The 24,515-nt window shown below is 40.2% G+C and overlaps 1 protein-coding gene across 3 annotated transcripts in view; it reads right to left on the bottom strand.

Annotated features, from left to right (window-relative positions):
• The window catches only part of triob (trio Rho guanine nucleotide exchange factor b), a 122,273-nt gene that overhangs the window by 91,758 nt on the left and 6,000 nt on the right, over nt 1-24,515 (bottom strand). For all 3 annotated transcript variants that reach the window (XM_034102022.2, XM_034102021.2, XM_034102023.2), the window contains exon 2: nt 8,166-8,219. In XM_034102022.2, coding sequence (XP_033957913.2) covers nt 8,166-8,219 — 54 coding nt within the window. The remainder of the gene's footprint in view (nt 1-8,165; nt 8,220-24,515) is intronic.

The following is a 24,515-nucleotide window of genomic DNA, read 5'->3' on the forward strand; positions in this document are numbered from 1 at the left end:
ATTGAAGGAAGCCTTCCCAACATTCCTGACCCTCATATTGCCATCATACAGCTGTACATACATCCATATTGACAGGCTGCTTCAATATTAAATGCTTATGGGTCACTAAACTTTTATTCACGGCCACAAAGCCCATCTCTCACTGTCAGCACAAGGGAAGGGTTCAGGGTGTCAATGGGATGGAGAGAGAAAAGTGGATTCTTTTCTCATTTAAATCAACCTCAGGGCCCAGGATGCAGTTCTTGCGTTAGAGGGCTAGAATAACAAACAGTTTGTTTAACGCAGAACTTAAATCAGTGCTGGCACTTAGTCATCAGCAGTGACGTGGGATATTAAGATTAACCTTATCTTAAAAACACCTTATTTAGGGATCATGGAAACGGGGCATCACATAAAGCTGCTGCGTATCTTATAAAGTCTTTACTGCATACCTAATGGGTAAAGCTACTCAAGCGTTGAGAGAATAACAAGTGAATTCAATGGTTTACAATGTGAAATGACACAGGAGCAAACATATTTAATATTTTCTCTCTGACACAGCATTTTCTTCTTGGTATGTTCATAGTTTCCTTATCCTGATGTAAATAGGCCCAACTTGACCACAATGCACAAGCCACACACCGAGAGCCAAAACATGCTATGAACAAGCCATGTAGGCTCCAACAGTCAAATGAACACCTAGTTAACCAACATGACAACGTGAGAAGTGAAGGTTATGAAGTGCTAGAAAAAGAAGCTTGGAAACAATAGATAGTTCTTTACAAAGAGTGTTTCACTTCAAACCTCTTCAGTTAACTGTTTTCATGAATTTAAACACATGTTGTACATTACGGGAAACAAACAAGCACCGATACATTTATATGTTATCATTCCAAAACCCTCCAACTTCTTTCCTTTCAAAGACATGTGAAATACCTTTATCTGAATCGATGGTAAATTACAGCCACAACGTTACTTCAAAATAGATACTGAAAATGATTCATGTTAACACGCCATGTCAGGATGAGGGGATGAGCAATGGCGACATTTTAGACTAAACGCAAACTTTTATTCTGGGTGGTCACTTAAATGTGCATTAGAATTGTGGGTAACACTTTATTTTGATAGTCCATAGTTAACACTCTATATGTCATCAGTTGACATTTAGTAGCATGTCAACAGTGTATTAACCAATATTCAACCTTACTATCTGTAGATTGTGTCAACATCTTCAAAATGTGAGTAGTTGATTGTCAATTTTGAAGAAAGTAAGGTTGAATATCGGTTAATAACCTGTTGCAAAAAACATGTTGACACAGACACTTTTTGTAAAATCTATAGATCAACACTTGAGATGTACCTTATATTCTACTGGCAGTTAGTTACATGTATGTTACTTGTCTGTTGAAACAGTGTTGTTGAATGTCAACTGATGACTTATAGAGTGTTAACTATGGACTATCAAAATAAAGTGTTACCGAATTGTGTAACATGAAGAACAATAACAGACGATTTAGGAGATTTTTTAGGTTATAGTCTAAAACATATTCCTTAGGATTGTAACAATAACTACTTTGTCCTATATGTACAGCCAAATCATTTGATCATAACACTGTGATGTCAGAAATAACATCTGGAGATATTTCAGAGATAAAGGAAAGAGAATTGCATGGTTGTGTTCTGAAATGAATATACATACTGTAAGACATGTTTGTTGATTAGCTGTTGTCATTTAATTATTTAACATTATTCACACTATTTGATGACAGAAAGATCCTCAACAAAGTGCAAAGGACCTACTACTATGTTTTAGCATTGTTAGCATCCTTCAAGTGTCACTGAAATGTAGCCACATCAAGAGGTTTATGGATACATTATGTCAAAAAAAATCAGTGTGATGCTACCAAAGCCAATGATATCTCTTCTGTTCGGTCCTAGTGGTGGTTACACCCCCCCCCCCCTCCCTCCCATGTAAACACAAACGTTTTCAGGAGGAGAAGTGAGACCACATGACTTCCATGCATTCATTAGTTAGCTTGCAGACCACAAATAGAGAGTTGTGATGCTGTGGAGAGGTAGCTCTAAGAATAGAGCCGAGTTTAGAGAGGAGCCAAATGCAGTCATAGGACAATACAGGTTGCATCTATATGATGAATGCACTATCATGTTGCAGGTAGTGACGTGAAACAACACACATTAATGCCTTCTCTAATCCACACACATACAAACACACACCATAATCAGATATGTGTCCCTGTGTCACTATATGGTGAGTGACTTTGACCCCTGTTTTTTAAATAATTTACGCCTCACAAATCATTTAATACTTACAAGGTCCAGCAGACAGGATCTGGATAGACATGTCTTCAGTGTGAGTCTGTTTGCTCTGCACTCAAACCAGTCATTTCACCAATAAAGCAGGCAGCATGACAGCACAGGAAGCTTTCCATCTGTATGAGCTTCCAAAGGATGAGAGCTGGTAGGTAGTACCTCACCCTCTAAGAAAACTGTTTGCAGGTTTTCAAGAACCACAGTCTTTACCCCTCCGTTTTAGTCCATCAAAAACACTGCAAGAAACAAATGTAGGTGCATTTTTGCACGTAGGTGCAAATAACATAAGATGCAACCATTTGTGAATGACACAATCTTCCCGGTCATATAAAATCAGTTTTCTGATGTGGTTTGTGAAAAGGATCCAAATCATCACTGTATAGGCACAGATATGTCCATCCTTTCACTAGTTTAAACATCTTGTCTTTTAAATGAATGAATAGAATTCATTCCGGCATAATTTCTTTCCTACAGCAGCACGACCCTCAGAAGCAGCGGATACGTCCATTGAGAGGATGGAGACAGCATCATGGTGAAATTCCCCTGTCCCTGGAGCAGCCGAGCATCCTTTATATCCCTCGAGTCAAGGAGCGACCAGCACGCACACACAACAACCCCCCCCCCCCCCCCCCACCTTCATCCTTTACCCTGCATGCTTGGCCCCTCCCCCGTTAGCCATATCTTATGAGCTATTGGCTGATGTGCTGGGGAGAGGTTGATGGCGATTGGATGGGTGATGGAGCGAAACCTTCTTTTACTATGAATCAGGAAAATACCGGGGTCGGAGAGAGAGGACAAAGATGACGATGTGGGAAATAGAAATGATATGAGGGTGGGAGGGGGAGGGAGGGAGGTAAAGGAAGAAGAGAGGAAAAGGTATATAAAAGAGTAACAAGACGGAAAGACAAGTTGAAAATGGACATTCAGCTGCTCACTTTATTTATCATAACGCGGAGATTATCACCCTTATTACTATCATTAACATTCTTCAAGATGTACAGGACTAACTAATACATTATGTCAAAAGGAAGGAGGAACAACCTGGCTTGATTTTAGGGAAAGTGCATTTTTACAGATGGGGCCGATTAGAATACAGCATGGTGATGTTTATTTGTTTTTACTGTGTTTTTTTATATGAGTTTAGCTATGCAGAGCGATGAGGACATTTTTTATTGGTGAACCTGCTGAGTTGTATCGGTGCCGATATACCACTGAAGGAAGTGTGTATTATGACTATGTCTTATCCCAGATGATGTACCATTTCATATTTATTTTGCAATGCGTATTGTGTCATTTGATGTCTTTGATTAATGACGAAGGTATCAATAAAGCAATTTCCTACTTTACCAATGGATCCTTTTGTCAATGTATTTTGCCAATGTTTCATAATCTATCAAAGACATTGCCGAGATAAATAATTGCAGGGTTTTATGCTTTGAGTCAAGCTTATATCTGACAGGAAACCATTTGTAAATCTAATTTTAATCAGTATAATTGTAATCATTCTGACATAATGACACTGTTTTTGATTCAGTAATTAATCACTCCTAATTACTTCGAAGCACTTCGAGATTTGTCTTGGCAGATGAGAAGCACTATATAAATTAAATATATTATTATTACTCCTATAAAAAAGTCCAAACCGTCTTATATGATATCCTGTAATTTAGACATCTAAAGCTGTGTCCAAACATTATTTTTCAGTAATAAAAAGACATCCATTAAATCATTGTGTATATTTTAAACAAGTTAATTGTTAAAAGTTATGAAAATGCTCCATTGAAATAAACTTTGGATAAAGAAAGTTTTCAGATTTTTCTCCATCAACTCTTTTTGGATTCAATCCTTTTTGAATTTGCAGCCACAAGACATTTAACTAAACAAATATCATTATGTTGATATCCTGTGACAGGAGGATGCAAGCTGTGCTCTTTCTAAAACCAACACAGCCAGTCTTCCACAGCATGATCCAATTTGGGATGTCTGCACAAACACACACAAACATACATACACACAAACTAGGCAAAAGGCACACAGAGAGGTCAGGATGCACACATACACGTGCACATCTGAGGAAACAGCATGCACAGACACACCAAGGTGCACACAAACATGACACAAACACACTCGGTCCAGCTGTCTCTGTAAGACACTACAGGGCGTCTACCCGACGTTCCTCTCTTTCATCCCATCTACTGCACATTTCACAGAGATCTATTAGTTGTAAGCTGTGATCACAAACTCTTTAGATACTGATGGTCAGAGCTTGCACATAGTACATGCCTTCATGCATATATGTGTTGGTACTTTCGGTAATTAGATGACACCTTGTCAAATGGTTTGTTTTTTCTTTGTTAAGAGATGATGTTGAACACAGACAAAATTAAAATGATATGGAAATGTAGCTTTCCTTTTAGCTGAATACTGTATATGGGTCAACCAATTTCTTTCCTCAATCTTCATGTCTGTTTTTTACTGTCGTTTTGAGCTTTTATTGCACCCATTTTGCTCATCGTGCGTTTCACTGCCGACATGTTTGTACATATGGCTTAATTACAAATTATTAATTAAAAATAGATGTGTAAATGCCCTACCAAGATATAATAGGACAGAGGAAAAGAGATAGCAAGGGAGAGATAAAAGAACAACTTAGAAACAAGAGAGGGAAATGGAAAGAGAGAGAGTGAGTAAATACAATTCACCCGAACACACACTTACGACCACATCCACAAACACACCATATAGAGTTGTGTCTTCCCCACCCTGGCCTCTGCAGGGGAGAACCAAAAAAAACAAAATCCAATGAACTCCAGAGAAAACCACTTCCTCCACTGCTTAGAAGTGTGTGTGTGTGTGTGTGTGTGTGTGTGTGTGTGTGTGTGTGTGTGTGTGTGTGTGTGTGTGTGTGTGTGCGTGTGCGTGTGTGTGTGTGTGAGCATGCCTGCCTGCTTGTCTACCCGCAGTGCACATGGTTATCATTCAAAGCCCAATTCAATAGGAACCACACAGTGAGCTCCGTATGGGTAGAGATGAGAGACCGAGTTCACAGCTGAATTAAACTGAACAGAAACATATGGGGAAAGGGAGGAGAGCAAAGGGGGGAAGAAAAGAGGAAATGAGAGGAAATAGGAAGGGAGGAGAGGAGCAATAAACGACAGGAGATGAGAGGAGAGGGCTCTCCATCCTTAACTCACTCTTTTGCTCGCTTTCTCTTTCCATAGTGAAATATTCATCTACTTTCAACCAGCAAAACAAGGACTGCAAATTGTTTTGATTCAATTTGCTACACTACATGTTATCAGTGCAGCAAGAGATCAGAATCACCCTGACTGAACAGGCAGATTATCGTGGACTGAGAGCAAGAGGATATCTGGGGAACAGTCCAACTACTCTAAACACGCTTAGTCTTTAAATCCATATGTAGGCCAACAGTGTTTTTGGGACACTGGGATTTGGTGGTTAAGTGGCTTCTACGAAATCTATCCAGATTATCTGCTTTTTTTGGGGGGGGGGGGTTTCCTGTATTGAACACATGTTCTGAATAAAGTGAGTGTAAGACAGTCTGATTGCATGTCCATATCTAGTTCACGTTTAGGTATGGCAATGTAAACTAGTGAAACTGTAAATCAATGTATATTTTCCTTGGTTAATACATTGTGTTAAGTGATGCAGTGTTCTGATAACCCATAACTAAAACATTGGGAAAATAACAAAAACTAAATATATGGTTTGAGTGAAAGATGAATACACTATCTAGAGACATTGGTCTAAACCATTGCTCAGTAATGATAAGCTGCAAGTAACCATAGAAACAAGAATGAGGCTTTAAATGCTACGTCAATGGATTAACAAAACTGATTTGAAATAATCACTTTGAAGTGCCACATTGCCAAATATTTAGCGGTCTTCACCTCACAAATTATTGTCGATATTGTGATACATACAAATGTAATGTCCTGTGTATGTAACTATTGCTGTCTGAGGAAGTCATCCTTGCATTCCCCCCCCGTTATGTCTTGTTTAGTTGCTTGTTGTTGGGTGTTTTGTTGTTTTTTCTGTTATGTGGTGCAATGTCTGTGTTTATCTTACAACTAAAAAAGACATATATAATACAAATAAATACAAATACAAATAAAGATATTGTAACACATCAGTACTCATCAACACAGAGGACAAGTCGGTCTCTCTACATGTATAAAGCTTTGTCCACCAGTAGCCTACACAGAGTTATACAAAAAACAACAGAAATACAGGAAAAAGGAAGCTGTGGGCTTGTCCAATACTCTAAAAGGACACAAAAACAAATCTAAAACTAGCACATCTCATTGAGGCAAGACTAAAAGTCACAACAATGTCCATGAGAACATTCAGCTCAAAAGGTACATGAAGATACCTTCCTACTTACAGATTAAAATAACTCGAAAATATCTATATATATTTGAATGGTTAGTCATTCTCGTGAAAGGGTACAGTCATCCACCAACGCAGATACAAATTTAGACAAACCACACGTGTCCTTCCTTCACACAAAGACACACATGTTAATAATAAACTGTTTTGGCCTACAGCACATTTCTACATTATACTATAATGTGCCATATCAGCTATAAGTAAGTAAAAGATGCATTAGCATTACTTTTTTCTCCCAAGAGGACTTTGCACACCTACAATTTCACGTTACAGTGCAACAGAATGCTTTAGGCAATTGACTTAATCGGCACTTAATTCAACAGAAAGTTAATGTTGTAGAGTAATTTAAAATGAACAATGAACAGGAAAAGGCCGGGTCGGAAATCAGCCATAAAGGGCCAGTACAATCTGATGACTGATTCACTGCCAGCTGCTTTTATGTCCCATGTAAACACAAATACACAGATGTCCTTAGGGATCAACTTCAGGTTTTTTTGGCAAAAGGACTTCGCACAGGATTTGGCTGCCCTATCCTAATCATGACCTATTCAAATTTTGGCTAGAGAGAATAATAGGCAGAGCAGTCCATTGAACACAGTCCTGTAAAATGTCCATCCCTGAATGACCCAATTGGAAAACATCATGTCCAACTGTGTCACAAAGGGCTCACAGAGCTAAATGCAACACAATCTACTGAGGTTTTTTTGAGAGATCACAACCATTCATGTGTGTCCCATCCATCCCTGACTGTCTCCTCTTGCATCAGTCTTCTATAGCAACACTATCCACAAATAAATCTATAAAGTCATACTTTGTGTTCACTCTATTACAACACTGACACTTTCTGCCACTGCATGTCAACTTTCCTGACACAGATTACTGCAAGCCTTTCAATTTAAATCAGACTTTCAATGGAAAAGCTCCAAACACTTACAACGTGTTTTAGTCCAGGAGAGATTAAAAAGGAATAATCCATGGCTATGGAATCAGGCCCACATTCATTAGAGATAATCTTTGTGAAAGCCCCAATAAGAGCCACTTAACTTTCCTGTATATACCCAAAAACACCCTGGAGAGTGACTTGGTGTATTTTTAGTATATGGTCCTGGGGGTGTTAGGGATGTGAACCCACAAGGTCATGGTTGCTTGTTGACGACACGGAAGAGGCTAAATCTAATGGGATTCAACGCAGTAGATGTTTGATGGACAAACCATTTTATTTAGAGTGGGCATGGGACGTGACATTCCCAATGTTCCATCTCAGTCACCCTCTTACTCACATAAAGACACCACGTACAGAATAGAAGCTGTCAAATCCTTGGTGATATTGAGAGTATTTGATCACAACACTCCTTTTTTACTACAGTGATTCCCTTTTTTCCTTAGTTCCCACTTTGCCCAGGAATTATATGTTGATATTGGACAAATAGGATTAAGAGACATACCTGAGGTTTGACCAGGGCCATCCAGTTTGGATTCACATTTTGGAAGAGAGCAGTCTGAAAAGAGAAAGGGAGATAAAAAGATTAGAGAAAGTAACTTTGATCATTGAAAAAGAGAATGAAAGGACTGTCATGTGACCCACTAGAGCAGTACCACAACACTGCATGTGTTAGTGTCAGAAGTTAGAGCTTTGTGATTACACAGTACAAATGAGAGAGTGAGCAATTGTGGAGCGGCTCTTTGATCTGAGTCTCTGGATAGTCCCTCGCTGGGGTTAACAGCATTTGAAAGCTGCTTGCAGGTGCGCACACACATAATGTAAAATGTGGGACAAAATGCACATAGTACATGCTGTATAAATGAGCTGTTGAAACTGTAAACTCAGCACTCCAAATGATTAGATCTAGACCAGGGATGGGCAACTTGGATGGTAGTGGGGGCCACATAATGTATGTACTGGCCACCAGGGGGCCGCAGATTCACTTGGAACACACACACACACACACACACACACACACACACACACACACACACACACACACACACACACACACACACACACACACACACACACACACACACACACACACACACACACACACACACACATTCCATGTGTTGTATGTAATTATTAACAAATATACTAAGTCTGACATCTTCATTGACATTTTAAAATCTTTCAGGGAACATCCTCTAATAAGCTCTCTAAACAAATATCAGTTCACAGAAATGTTATTTAATTTTTGCAAGTGCATGTTTGTATTGAACAGGTTATTTAACAGTGAAACGATTTTAAACTATTGGAAAGCACGGGAAATGTGTGTGCATTAAGATGAACCATTAAGATAACATAAACATGAAGTCATGAACACTAACCCAGACATTAGTTGTCTAACTTGAACCTACATTGTAGCATGTCTCTGCATTCCCCTTATTCCATAATAAGGAGAATGTCAACACATACACCTGTCTGCTGTTCCTCAGCGCCGCTCCCCCTCCCTCCCGCCGACATTATGAATGAAAGCATAATCATAGATAACACGGCAGGGTGCGTGACGGTTTGTTTTCATCTGATTTCAAATAAACAAAGTCTTGGTTTTTAGAATATTAAACTTGTTTCGCCAAATTCAGATGATAAATACAACTTTTAAACTTGTAAAGGCATAATTACAAGCGGCAATTTAACGTCACAGCAGGCATAACAACAGTCGGTATTTCTTGTGAGTGTTTCCCCGGGAAACAAACACAATTCTTTCACACACAGTGACGTCACGAGCTACCCACAATGCAACACGCGCCATATATATATATATATATATATAAATACGCCATTTTCCTGGAGGTGCAAATATCCTGGAAGTGCAAATATAAACAGCTAGCTAACGTAGCCAGGCAGAGCGCACTAGTTTTTTTTTCTGAATTAACTACCAAAGAAATTGCTGCATGTCTTCGGATTCAACCTGATCTCACCAGAATGCGTGACTCCACCACGACTCCTTAACACCGCATTGCGTGGTGGACTCACAAACTTTGTTACATTTACGTGTCGGCACCACGCAAACAACCCCAATGTAAAGTGAATGAGGCTCTTTTGGTGGTGCACACACGCATTTCTACAACGTCCTGCAGTGAGCTTTTATTCTATAAAACGTTTTTAAAATCTACTTTATAGCTTGTAGTAACTCACGGGAGGCTTCTTTTATTTTATTTGTATTCATAATAATTTTTTATTTTTCGTCAGAATGTATTATGGTGCATTATTTACGATTTTTTGTTCTCAAAAAACAGTGCATTGTGTGTAATACAACTGTGATTTTTATTAAATTAGTTAGTTTTTAAGGAAGAAGCCAGTTGAGGTGGTTCGGGCACCTAGTTAGGATGCCACCTGGGCGCCTCCCTAGGGAGGTGTTCCAGGCACGTCCAGCTGGGAAGAGACCAAGGGGTAGACCTAGGACCAGGTGGAGGGATTATATCTCTTCGCTGGCCTGGGAGCGCCTTGGGATCCCCCAGTCAGAGCTGGTTGATGTCGCCAGGGAAAAGAAAGTTTGGGGCTCTCTGCTGGAACTGCTACCCCCGCGACCCGACCACGGATAAGCGGGAGAAGATGGATGGATGGTTTTTAAGGAAGGCCAGAGCTTCAGCTGTGTCCAATAGATTGTTCCCTTTAGTTAACGTTTTTTAAAAGAACATTATATTCCTATTTGATCATGTTCCCTTTATTGTATTACGGAGAGCAATGTGAGCGTCCATTCCCATTGGATAACGGAGGATTTTACACCCGGAAGTAAGTATTCCCCTTTTTACAGTGATATCTGCACTACTCATCAACTCAAAAACACCAGATTATCCTTGTTGATTACACAACATTGATTGGTTTAAGTTGTGTACAATGCTTTTGTAATTTTCCCCTTTGATTCGGAGAAACAAATATGTGTTCAGTTTAGGATGGCCGAAGACACTACACTACCCAGAATCCTCAGCTATTGTTCCGCGTTGCCTCAAGCTCTGTGATTGGTTGACCTCCAACTGCATTCCATATGAAAAAAACGTTTCGTAAAAGATAAATCATACTTTATTCAGCAGTGCTTGCTTTACTCTTTGAAAGTCATCACATGAATGCATTGTAAATATTACACATCTGTCGTAGTTCTTTATTTATCTACAGAGATCTGGCCTCAAAATAGACCGGAAACTATTCTTTTACCTTTCTGTTTTAATTTCACAATAAAGTTAGTAGTAATAATTTGTTTTGATATTATTGTTTTTTATTAACTACTCATGTTAAGACTATCTTTTCTGTGTTGCTGTGGGTTTTTCCATCGCTTTTGTGTTACAAATATCAAAACAATAACAGAATATATCCGTCGTAAACTAAACCAGAAACAGCAGTATATTTTATTTTGTTAACACTGTAAACTTGACAGCTTTTTAACCTATGTTTTTAACCCATACCTCCTACTGGTTAAAGCACGTTATTACACGTTTAGAGTAATATTGAAATCTTGAAAAGGGATGTCCAAAATAGCAATTATATACAGTTTTGAATTAACTATTTGTAGAGAATAACGAGTAATGTATATACTTTATAGGGATCTGCAGATACATATTTAGTCTTCTCAAGCACCAACAATCATTACATTACATTGCATTTAGCTGACGCTTTTATCCAAAGCGACTTACAATAAGTGCATTCGACCAACAAAATACAAGCTTGAAGAAAACAGAATCATATAAGTACATCAGGTTTCATAGAGCCAAAACATTTCAAGTGCTCCTCAACTGGCTTTAGATAAGCCAGTCCTCCAATCAAATATCTCTCCTGATTGTTGGCACTTGACAATCACCTTCCCTGTATTTTACTCAGGTGTAACTAAAGTCTGCTTTAAGGGTTGTTTATATTTCACATCATTAATCAGAATCTGTAAAGTAACTAAAATAAATGTAGTGGAGTAAAAATACCTGGTTAACCTTAAAGAAAGCCCTCAGGATTATAAAAGACCCCCATCACCCCAGCCACAAACTGTTCTGTCTGCTGCCATCTGGCACAACAGCTGCATTCTAGGAGAGGATGTGGCTGATGTGGAGGACTACAAGTACCTGGAAGTGCACTTATGGGCTGAACTGGAGGATCAACGCTGACGCTGTGTACAAGAAGGGGATGAGCAGACTCTATTTTCTGAGGAAGCTGAGATCCTTCCACGTGTGCAGCAAGATGCTGGAGATCTTCTAGTCTGTTGTGGCCAGTGCACTCTTCTTTGCTGCGGTCTGCTGGATGGGCAACATAAGAGCCGGTGACACCAGCAGGATCAATAAAGTGATCAGGAAAGCTGGGTCTGTCATCGGCATCAAGCTGGACCCCTTTGAAGCTGTGGTGGAGAGGAGGACACTGAACAGGCTGTTGTCCATCATGGATAACCCCACCCATCCTCTCCACCTGCAGCTGGACAGACAACGGAGCTCCTTCTCCAACCAGACTGCTGCAGCTCCGCTGTCACAAGGACCGATACAGGAACACATTCCTGCCCACTGCAATAACTCTGTACAATAAATCACCTCTGGCTGGAAGAGAACTCTCTGCTCCATAGTTTCTCTTGTAATACAACCTTGCTGTACATTTTACACATATATAATCTGTTCAATATTTGATATTCCATATTCCATTGTCATATATTTTTGAATATGTATATTTGCATATATAATATCTACATGTATATTTTCTATTTCAACATGTATATTTTCTATTTTCTTTTTTTTCTATTCTTGTTTATTTGTGGTTTTGTTTTATTGTAAAATGCCTTGTCTTTTATGCTGCTGCAACAAAAACAATGTCCCAAATTGGGATCAATAAAGTACCATCTTTATCTTACATCTGGACTCAAACCACCAGACTCAGGGACAGTTTCATCCCACAGGCCATAAGACTATTAAACACCTGAACTTTGAAATAACATCCATAGCATTAATCTGGCTGCTACTTAGAAATGATTTGTCTAATATATCATATTCCAATCCCTTGTATAGACTCTTATTGCACTATTTCACTTTTTACTATTTTACTATTTTTCCTTTTGTATTGACTTGCACTATTTTTTCTGTGTATCTGTTTTATTGTGTTGCACTGTTGGAGGAGCCTGTGACCTAAGGGGGGGGGGGGGGGGTAGGAGACGTTCGATTCCTGTTTTGAATAGTGTGCCATCATGGGTTTCATTCCATTTCAAAATGCTGTTTGTAGCTCAGCTAAACTTCACGCACTGCCACTCCAACATCCAATCACAGAGCTTGAAACAAATCACGGGGTTTGTCAAGCAAAGCACATGGTGTAGTCCCAAACGATAGCTGAGGATTCTGGGTAGTGTAGTGTCTTCGGCCATCCTAAACTGAACACATATTTGTTTCTCCGAATCGAAGGGGAAAATTACAAAAGCATTGTACACAACTTAAACCAATCAATGTTGTGTAATCAACAAGGATAATCTGGTGTTTTTGAGTTGATGAGTAGGGCAGATATCACTGTAAAATCAATCGACAGTAAGGGGAATACTTACTTCCGGGTGTAAAATCCTCCGTTATCCAATGGGAATGGACGCTCACATTGCTCTCCGTAATACAATAAAGGGGACAGGATCAAATAGGAATATAATGTTATTTTAAAAAACGTTAACTAAAGGGAACAATCTATTGGACACAGCTGAAGCTCTGGCCTTCCTTAAAAACTAACTAATTTAATAAAAATCACAGTTGTATTACACACAATGCACTGTTTTTTGAGAACAAAAAGTCGTAAATAATCCACCATAATACATTCTGACGAAAAATAAAAATTATTATGAATACAAATAAAATAAAAGAAGCCTCCCGTGAGTTACTACAAGCTATAAAGTAGATTTTAAAAACGTTTTATAGAATAAAAGCTCACTGCAGGACGTTGTAGAAATGCGTGTGTGCACCACGACAAAAGAGCCTCATTCACTTTACATTGGGGTTGTTTGCGTGGTGCCGACACGTAAATGTAACAAAGTTTGTGAGTCCACCACGCAATGCAGTGTTAAGGAGTCGTGGTGGAGTCACGCATTCTGGTGAGATCAGGTTGTTCGGATTACATCTCTGGACTTGAGGGGTGTGCTTTAGGTCGTTACCAGCGTAAACTAGAGCTGTGTGGGTTGTCGGATTGCCCTTACAGACTGCCTGCAGATGTATGGAAAAACGACAGTGGCCTTCGTCGATTTTGGCTGCATCTACGTCTAATTTCTAGAAACATCAGGTGAATACCCACTTGTCACAATAGTATTATCATGCCATTGCATATGTGGTATTTTAGAGTTGACTAGATATTGATTAAGGCAATAGACTATGATATTTAGTACAGGAAGTTTAGCAACACCTAGACGGTGTACGGCTGCTTGCACCTCGTGTAAAACGGCGGATACCGGAAGTACGGTGTCGCGCTCGGCCCAATACCCGTATGTGTCAGGGTTTCCGTTAGCCGGTAATTACCGGTTTTTAGCTGGTAAAATTTATAAAAAACCGGTAAATTCAAAACCTGACGGTCAAAATGTCTGGTAATAATTAGGGAGGCTCCGATCGATCGGCTGCCGGTCATTATCGGCCGATATTCACTCTTAATAGTTTGATCGGTGCTCTCTATAAAGGCCGATCAGGAGAGCTGGATCTGATCGATATGGACATGAACGCAAGTGAAGTTTAACCGGACGCGAGAGAGAGATCAGATCAGCTGCTGAGTCTGACCGAGACACGCAGCTCTGCAGGATCACCTGAAGCCCCGCCCTCTGTTTAGCGAGCTGCATGAGAAACTGACGTGCTGTCAGGAGAGAGAGAGGGAGGGAGAGGATCCGTTTCTCCCGTGTTATTATTCAAAGTTGATGTAAACTTCTGAATAATGTACGTTATCTACTACAAGTAGTTTGTTTGAATGTAATAATTATGTTGTTTGTTGTTTGTGGAATCATTTATTGAAAAATGAATCTGAATTTTTCGATCTGTTACGATTATAAACTGAAGCAATATAAAAATGAGCCCGTGAACTGAGTTTTAAACTGAAGCATATCTGCTCATAGTCCGGTAATTACCTGCTAACGGAAACTCTGCTACACAACTATTATTATTATTGAAATATGACCGGTAAGTTTCAAATTAGTCCGGTAAAATAAATTCTGCCCGGACATTTGACCGGCGAGAAAAAATCCTAGCGGAAACCCTGGTATGTGTGTGTGAAAGAATACACACAAACGTGTCACAGATTATTTTTGCGGTATTTGGCTGCCGAACGAAATCATACGCAGCTCGCGACTTAACTAGGAGTCTATTGGACGGTGTCAGTACTATTAGTAAAAATATATATATGTATATTTTTTCTTCATTAATTACGTTGCCCCTGGGCCGCCATTTGCCCACCCCTGATCTAGACCAGGGGTTCCCAACCTTTTTCCCCGAGAGCCCCCCCAAATTATTCCTGTTGGAAGTTGCGCCACCCTCCTCGCCAGTGTGAAAATCCTGGTGTTAGAGCTTTTCGGGGTAAAGTGTTGTGGTTTTGGTGTTACATTTAACATGATTAACACCGCCTGTTGTTAAAACACTATATAGTACAGGGTTGGATCATGGTGTTAAACATATTTAACGACGGATAGTGTGTTCTCTCAATCCGGGTACTTTTACGTGATGTGCGTGAAATTATTTAGATCTCCGCCATCTTTTTGATGCAACCTTCAGTCTCGAGAGACCGCAGTCCGTGACGGTAAGTTATCGCTACGTTTCATAATTTGTTCCCCAGATAGCTTACATTGATTTTGCTTGAAAATACAGTTGTGTGTGGTAGGTAGCGTAATTGTAAATGTATTGTTTTCATTACTAGCTTGCTAATTATTACTATTTGACTGTCAGGTGCAGGTGCACAGACCATACATTCAATGCTTGCTTGCTAAACTAACTGTCGAATTATATATGGATGTCGAATTAACGTTAGATATGTAACATAAAATGTAATCTTTACGAAGACCAATGTATTGCACATATCTATCGTTAGTTAGACAGCGAGCTAACAAGCTATAGTGTCCGTAAAAAAGTTGATGAACCATCACTGGAATCACCAGGTATGGTTTTAGGAACGGCATTGTCATATCAAGGCAAGGCAATTTATTTGTATAGCACAATTCATACAGTAATGCAATTCAAAGTACAGGATCAAACAGAGAAAACACAATCCATTGAGAAGAAATACAAAACACACAAAATAATTAATTAAGAGAAAGAAAACCATGTTTAACAGTTCGAAAATTAGAACATTTAAATTCGCAAAGCCATATTAAAAATAAATGTTTTTAGACCTGATTTAAATGTTTCTAAAGTGCTAGCCATTCTCAGATGTTCTGGGAGTTTGTTCCATGCATTAGGAGCATAGATGCAGAAGGCTGCTTTCCCACGCTTTGATCTCACAAATGGAACAGTGAGCTGGCCTGCGCCTGAAGACCTAAGGGGTCTGCTGGGTTCGTACCACTGAAGGAGGTCCTTGATATATTTGGGTCCTAGCCCGTTTAGTGCTTTATATGTATGCATTAAAATCTTAAAGTCAATTATCTCACTAACTGGAAGCCAATGCAGTGATCTCAGCACTGGAGTGATGTGATCTGTTTTCTTTGTCCGGATTAAGATTCTGGCAGCAGCATTTTGAATTAGTTGGAGTTTACGGAGTGATTTTTTTTGTGAGGCCTGTGAAGATGCTGTTGCAGTAGTCAAGCTTGCTAAAAACAAATGCATGGACAAGTTTTTCAAGGTCTTGCTTCGACATAAGGTCTTTAATATGTGAGATATTTTTTAGATGGTAGTAGGCTGATCTGTTGATTGCCCTGATGTGGCTGTTAAAATTGAGGTCAGAGTCTAAAATTATACCTAAGTTTCTTGCTTGACTTTTCGGTTCGAGTAATAGTGATTCCAGGTGTGCAGAGACTTTAATTCTTTCTTCTTTGGTTCCAAAAACAATTACTTTGTTTTTTTTTGTGTTGAGCTGTAAGAAATTACGGCACTCATGCATTTGTTTTAGACATGTGATCAATAAATCGGTAGGACCGTATTCATCTATGGAATGTCATATTGCCTATTGTAAATTGTCTATGTGAGGCTGGAGGGAGTGTATGACCACACAGTTGGAGAATGCCAGGGTACAGTGGGTTTGGAAAGTATTCAGGCCACTTCACTTTTTCCATACTTTATTGTGTTGTGAGACTTCATGTCTTGTATTTTGCTTGTACATGCGCTATGAACTGTTGGACATTATACAGATGGGTAAAACATTTTTTTTTTATCATTGTTCTCTTTTCTTACAGAGTGGGACAGTGATATGGCATCCATCCTCCTCCTTCTGCACCTCCTGTCACCCCAGCCTGCGGGAAGGAAGAAAACCCAGAAGATCATACTCAGGCCATTGATCATCTGGTCGTATTTCACAAGGTATGTGGCAGGTTTAAGAATGTTAGATCTAGCCACCAGAACTACTACAGAGAGCTGTCACTATGATAAAGTAGGACTAGGCTAGTGCAAATATAAACTATTCCTAAAAACACACTCGCATATTACACATACATGCGCATAGTTAGCCATGTAAAATGAAAATGTTGCTTGCCTTCAGTCCTGTAGGAGTCTGGACGAGCACCTTCAGAGCCATATCGACACAAGCCAGCCATATCTTCTTGCTTCAGGGACCAGCAAGGAGACCATCGGCAACTTCTTCATTCTGATCGACAAGAAGCTCATCCCCTGTGAGGCTGCCACTTCCTTAGCAGCAATTGATGAACTTTTTAATCTTCACTTTGTCTTAGGGACTAGCTATGATCCAGCACTCAAAAGCATGTACACATTTCTGCAAACAACTGTCTATAACATAGATTTTTTTTTTGTACTGTGTGGTCCAAAAAGGTTGAGTCCAAGGTGTGGTCTAAAAAGGTCAACTGCCACAGAGGGTTATTTATATACATTTTTGCTGTTGAACAATATTGAATGTTGGTTGAATTGAGTATTGGGAGAATTTGTCAGTCTTATGAGACATGGAAAGTTTATTTGTTGATCATCTTCATGCCTTTTAATGTTGTTAAGCAGGATAGTCCTTCAGTCATCAAACCTGATGGACTGCAGTTGCATAAGCCTTTTGATCTGCAAATGTCTGCAAGTGCCAATGACACCATTTTTTATCTCGTCTTAGACAGCTACAGTATGTGCTGTAATTTGTATTTCTCCCTCTGGCATTTTTTTGTTGTTGTACTGAAACACTTGGTGTGGCAGTTGAGGTCCAAAAATGTTGTTTGTTGCCTGCCGTGCCAGGCAACAAACAACATTTTTGGACCTCAACTGCCACAGAGGGTTATTTATATACATTTTTGGTGTTGAACAATATTGAATGTTGGTTGAATTGAATATTGGGAGAATTTGTCAGTCTTAAGAGACATGCCACCTTTCAAATAAAGCACTTGTCATATGCTGATATCTGGAATGATTTATTGGTCATTGTAACTTTTAACACCAGTTTGTTGTACATCATAATACCAATACACTACATTTGACACTAGATTAGTGTTCATTTTGAACTCCCAGAGGGTTGAGGCTAATGCAAAATGCAACACCAGTATAATGTGCATTCAACACTAGCTCAGTGTACATTTCTAACTCTTAAAGGTGTTAGATGGGATAAATTATCAGTACTGTAGTGTTACTCTACACCAGTGGTTCTCAAACTTTTTCTGTCAGCCCCCCCCTTTGGAGAAAAAAATAAGTCGGGGGCCCCCCCAACACAAATAGTCAGGCTCAGTGGCGGCACCAGATATTTATTTTGGGGTGCTGTGGGGTAGCTTGACGTTTCATAGAGGGTGGTCAAACATTTAGGGTTTCCCATTAATGTACCGGTCGCTACAGTGGAATTTTCTACTGCAACAATCCCCAAGCATATACACAGTGTGACAGTTAAAATGAAGGCTCGAGGCATATAAGTGTAAGCAGGGGTAAAGTGCTATTTTATAGGTGGTGTGTGGACCTCACATAGGGGGGTCCAGGGGCAAGCTCCCCGGGAAGATTTATTTTTAAATATTGAAGTTAAAAGCATCAATCTGGTGCACTTTGAGAGCAAAATGAAGAGATCTATGGATACCTCTCAACACCCATTTGAAACAGAACTGGAAACAGATTTACTTTTTCTTTATGGTACTGCATCATATTATTTTCGAATCAATAATTTTTCAATTTATGATTTTTTTTTTTTTTTAAATCTTTTTCTTTTTATAGCCATTTTTCCTCCTGGTCTCTTGCGCCCCCCCCCTGGCAGGACTCAGGATTAATTCATTTGGATTCCCGCTGTATGAAGAAATTAAAGGACGGCGCAAGTGGAAACAATTCACAAAGGGATTAAACTGTTTAAAACTCAAAGTAAACCGGATTATGCCGATGGGTTTATGTGTGAAATCGTAAATAATCTACAAAATGGAGGAGACTAGAGATGTCCCGATCCGATCACGTGATCGGGGATCGGAGCCGATCACGTGATTCTCAAAAAATCGGGGATCGGGAGAAAAAAATCGGGATCGGGATTTTTTTTTTTTTTACAAAACAAAAATGACCATGTTCACGTCTTAAAGTCATCCTGAGGACTTAGTTTTGGTTTAAAATTACACAACATCATGTATGTATTGCTTTCTTTGGGCTTGTTTTCAGACCTGGTTGCTTATTTCTCTGAAATCTGGCAACAGAGTGGGCGCAGTGTCTAATAGTAGCAGTAAGCTAACGAGAGGCTACGTTCAGCTGGGGACTCGAGAGTCGGGACAGAGAAAATGTCAGGAGTTTGGAAGTATTATAAAATTGAAAGCGAAGGCAGTGTAACAGCCAGATGCAATGTTTGCGAGGCAGAGGTTCCGCGTGGTGGAAAGAACAGAGCTACATTCAACACGACCAATCTAATACGCTACCTGAGAAACCAACACCAACACGACGAGTACACAGCGGCCACTCAGGGAACGGCACTGAAACAACCGACACTTTCAGAGACTTTTAAAAAGGAAAGAGAAACTGCCCCAGAACAGTGAAAAGGCCAACACAATAACAGCCAAGATAGCTGAATTCATCGCGTTGGATGACCAGCCGTTATCTGTTACCTTTTTTTTCTCTTAATGCATTGCATAAAGATCGGATCGGGAAAAATCGGTATCGGCAGATTGTCAAAATCAAATGATCGGAATCGGATCGGGAGCAAAAAAAGGTGATCGGGACATCCCTAGAGGAGACCGATCTGATCGGAGCAACTGTGACAAATAATCCAACTGAAACCGGCATGGACAATGACTATGTTTTAAAAATGCGCTTATCCAGACTAGCCCGGTTTGGACACCTTACGCGCAGAAGAAACATTTCTAGAAAGAATTATGCATTTCTGTCTTTTTATGCCTTTATTAGCTACTAACTTGAATTTGTATTATCAATGAATGACATTATTTGTTGTACTTTATTGTAATGTGGAGACAAGGCCTTTAGCGACAATCATGTATTGTGTAACAATTATATGTAACGAAAAAAAAAGTCTAAATATGATATTAGGCCTCAAATCATCTGAGGCCTGGCGCACCCCCTGCGATTGTTGGTGGGAACCACAGATCTAGACTATACTTTACATCATTCTGCTCTTCATATCTCTCCTTTACCATATGCACCCAAACTCAGTAACATACACCATACAGACCCAGGCACACTAAATTATAAAGTTGGACAGATGTGCATCTTGTATCTGGCAGCAGGCTGACAAACTGTAGTTGTGGGTCACTCTTCAGTAGTGCACTGTAGTGGCACAAGATAAAAGAGAGGCAGGGAATGAGGAACAGGCAGCTTCGCGCTTCTTTGCTCCAACTTTTCCTGGCTGCCTGAAACGAACAGTCTGGCATATGCTGTGAAGGATTACAGTGAGCACCTGTTCACAAACTCTGTTTTATTTTATACAGTGTAGTATGGATTACTAGTTTGTTCTCTTTCGTTTACCTGTGTATGAAGTCACAAATGTAACCTAAATGAATGTTTAGTCACACTTTAAAGATGGTTTACTGAACACTGAAAATGGTATTCACTGTCAGTGGATAGTGACTAGATATTGACTGGAGAGTTCATGGTCAGCATATGCTGCCAGGCAGGGATTAGGTGGCAACATGCTAATAGGGCAGGAGGGAGTGTGGAGGATAGATATTTGACTAAATATGATGACAGAAAAAAACTGAGTTGAAAAAAAGGTGCCTTTGCCCTTCACCACATTTAAGAATAAGCTAAAGTGTTCTCCAAAATCTCATCTGACTATCATCCACCCTGGGCCGTGAGAGAAACATACTCATTTATGTTTTAAAACAGATCATATTTTAATACATGTTTATAGGGAATTTAATGTTCATAAGTGAGAAACAGCGGAATGCCACTTTAGGGTGAACAATTTCACCTGGGACTGTTTTTCTTATTGGGAAGAGAGGAGAAAATTAGTAGGGGCACTTTTGTTTGACATGTTCATCTTAAAGTAGTGTTGAAGTGTGAAATATCAGATTGATTTTCTTTTCTTCAACGTGCAAGCATTCAGTGTTAAATTGGGAACACGTTGTAGCCAGAGATTCAACCTATTTTATCTGAAGCCAGAGAGGCCAAGCGGAGGTTTAGCCCTCCTAAGCCAGAAGAGCACTGGGCTGGCACTGTTCACGCGACAGGGATCAGAGCCTGCTCCTGTCTTCAAAGCCAAGGGAATGTTAAAGTGTGTGTGTTTTTGTGAGAGAAAGAGCGACTACACAGTTCCTGTTGGACAGACTGAGCACAGCTGTTGACAGAAGACAAGCAGTCTCAGGCAGCACACAGGCTCACACATGTATGTATGCAAACACACACACACACACACACACACACACACACACACACACACACACACACACACACACACACACACACACACACACACACACACACACACACACACACACACACACACACACACACACACACACACACACACACACACACACACACACACACACACACACAGCAGGCTGTGCTTTGATTTCACCAAAGCCGAGTCCATGCTCTACTTTATTCCATGTTTTTGTTTTCATACAGATTAAAGCAAGACCTTGCCTTGTAAAACATGCCATAAGTAATGTCTGGTATCTGGAGTTACAAGGATGATAATGGACATGTGCATGAATGCCAGACAATATATATATATACATTATTGAAAGTTATTGCTACACTATCAGGTTTGAAAATAACGCACAACTGAGAGACTCATTATTTTCTAACTTGCTTACTCACTAACTGACTTCAGGAATGAAAAGATAATACACATCTTGACACTTGACTTACTGACACTGCACCACTCTCTAAAAGAGGAAGTTCATAAAAACTGTGTGTGTCAGAACTAATGGCCTCATGACTTTGTGGCTGCTTTTTCAAAGGAGGCACCACGCATCGTGGGAGGCTTGCGACTTCAGACACCAGATCCAGATGCTTTCTTGGTTTAAGCTGTAGGGAAAGGGTGAGGAGATAGGGGAGTGAAAGATGGGGGAGTTGGAAGAATCTGCTAAAGGGGCATAAGGAGAGAGGAGAAAGGTCAAGGAAGGAAGAATTAGGAATGCGGAGGAATCCTGGAAAACATTTTGTAAACCAATACGTTTAGACAATGGTCAGCAGCTATTCTAAAAAATGATGTGGGTTATAATGGTGAACTTAACACCCCCTCTTTTAGATTACTTTCAAACTCCCCCCATAGGGCGGATAAGTGGTATTATTGTTGGTGCTGCTGAAGGATCTGTTTCCATTTTGCTCAGAGATACCAACACAGGACCCACTGCATTTTTGCCACAAAGTGTGCAGTGGAGACAGTGATACCATATGTTCAGACCATTGATATTCATGCGAACAACAACATTGCTGTTGTAAGAAGCATGCTGTCCAAAGCAATAGATAACTGTAAGAATAGCAAAGAACTAGAAACAGCAATCTCTAAGCTATGAATAAGCCAGATAAATACATGTTTGCAATAATGAGTAGGTCACTTTTGTTATTTAATAATCTAGCCCAGTAAAAAGAACATGTTTCCATCACTCTCCTTGAACACCTTCTTTTCATTCACTTCGTAAACGGGGTTATTTTTCATGGCAACAGTTTATTACCTCAGTTGTTCCACTACCTGGGTATAGCTATTGTAGCTTTGGTGAGTTACCTCTAAAAGGTCCTTACACACCAAACTGACACCAAACTGACACAAAGAAGAACACGTCCCGACGGAACGTCGCCTCGTCACATCGCCTCACGTCTCCTGCGTCTTGGCCATGTTTCACACTGGAACACACCGTAAAGACTTCAGCCAACGGCCAAGTTGCACGTACGAACTGCGCATGCGTGAGTGGCAATAACTCTCCTTACCAGCAGGTGGCGGTAGTGTGTATTCGTCCTTCAAAAGAGGCAACAACCGGAAGACAGACTGCGTGATACACCGAGAGAAGAAGAACAGACTACGTGATATAAACAAACAACAAATAGCGTGTGCGTTCCATTTTCACTCTACAGCGAGAAGCTCATGGAGCTTTCCCGAACCTGTGTCGAGAGCTGGAGTCAAATTAAATCTCAGATTTGCCTTCTTTATAGTTTGTTTGGGTCCCTCACTTCTGTTTCGCTTATCATGCACTGATTCACTAGCTGAACAGCCAATCAGAGTGATTTATTTGGCCGACAGCCTTTAGCCACGACGCTCATCGACGGCCCGACATCTATCGATGGCCGAAATCGGCTTGGTGTGTCGGGGGCTTAAGGCAAAGGCTTGGGCTTTTATCGTGAAAGTGAAATGCAAACAGAATTGCATCCTCAAAGCTGGTCTTAAAGGGGACCATTCTACACACAAATTGTGTCATTATTCTATAAAGATTAAAGCAACAATCAACAATAATTTAATAATGATAAGTGTAATCAAACATGTTAAATTGCCACTTAATGTGATGCACATCAGTGGCGGCGCAAGGGGGTGGCTACTTGGGCTCAAGCCCCGGATGTTTTCTGAAAAGCCCCGAATGTTTCACTGCGAAACTTATCGTCAGTAATGTGCAGTACCGGAGTCCAACAGAGAGGCAGCAGCTGCGGGACAGTAGCCTGTGTACTACCCCCGCTGCGAGGCTCTGGCGAGTCCACAGTTCACGCTAGCACCCCCCGTCCTACAATCCTAAATCCGACACTGATGCACATGTTGGAGTCTGTTACAACTTTGATTGGATATGTCATTTATACTTACAAGAGGTGAAGAGATTGTGGTGAGCATCATAAACAGGAGACCGGATATTAGACAACAAGACAATGATTTGAACAAATGGCGACCCTGAGAGGGACGGTATGAGGTAATGGTGGTAGGCTGTGTGGGAGAGGAGTGGAGGAGGAGATGAAAGGAATGAAAAAGGATAGAGTGAGAGAGTTTGCTGTTGACTGACAAGAGGTTTCTCTCTTATCAGATGGGGGATTTGCAGGAGACACACAGACCAGCCCACAGCCAATTTTTATGATCTGCAATCCTCCTATGCCTCCATCCCTTGTCCGTCCATTCATTCCTCCATCCCCCTCTTCCTTGCTTCCAGAGCCCTGGGCGACATGGGTGGGATGTAGTGATTTATATACCTCTGTGCATGTGTGTGTGTTGTGTGTGTGAAGTAATGAGGCTGTCCCACAGGCTACATTTCCCATCCTACAAAGACATTACCAACCTATTGGAATTCCTGATTATCAGCTAAAGGATACCAGCCAATATCTTTCAGGTATATCATGTATAATCAACTGATCTCAGCCATGATGGCTATAAAACA

Source organism: Pseudochaenichthys georgianus, chromosome 16, assembly GCF_902827115.2.
Source record: "Pseudochaenichthys georgianus chromosome 16, fPseGeo1.2, whole genome shotgun sequence".
Lineage (NCBI taxonomy): Eukaryota > Metazoa > Chordata > Actinopteri > Perciformes > Channichthyidae > Pseudochaenichthys > Pseudochaenichthys georgianus.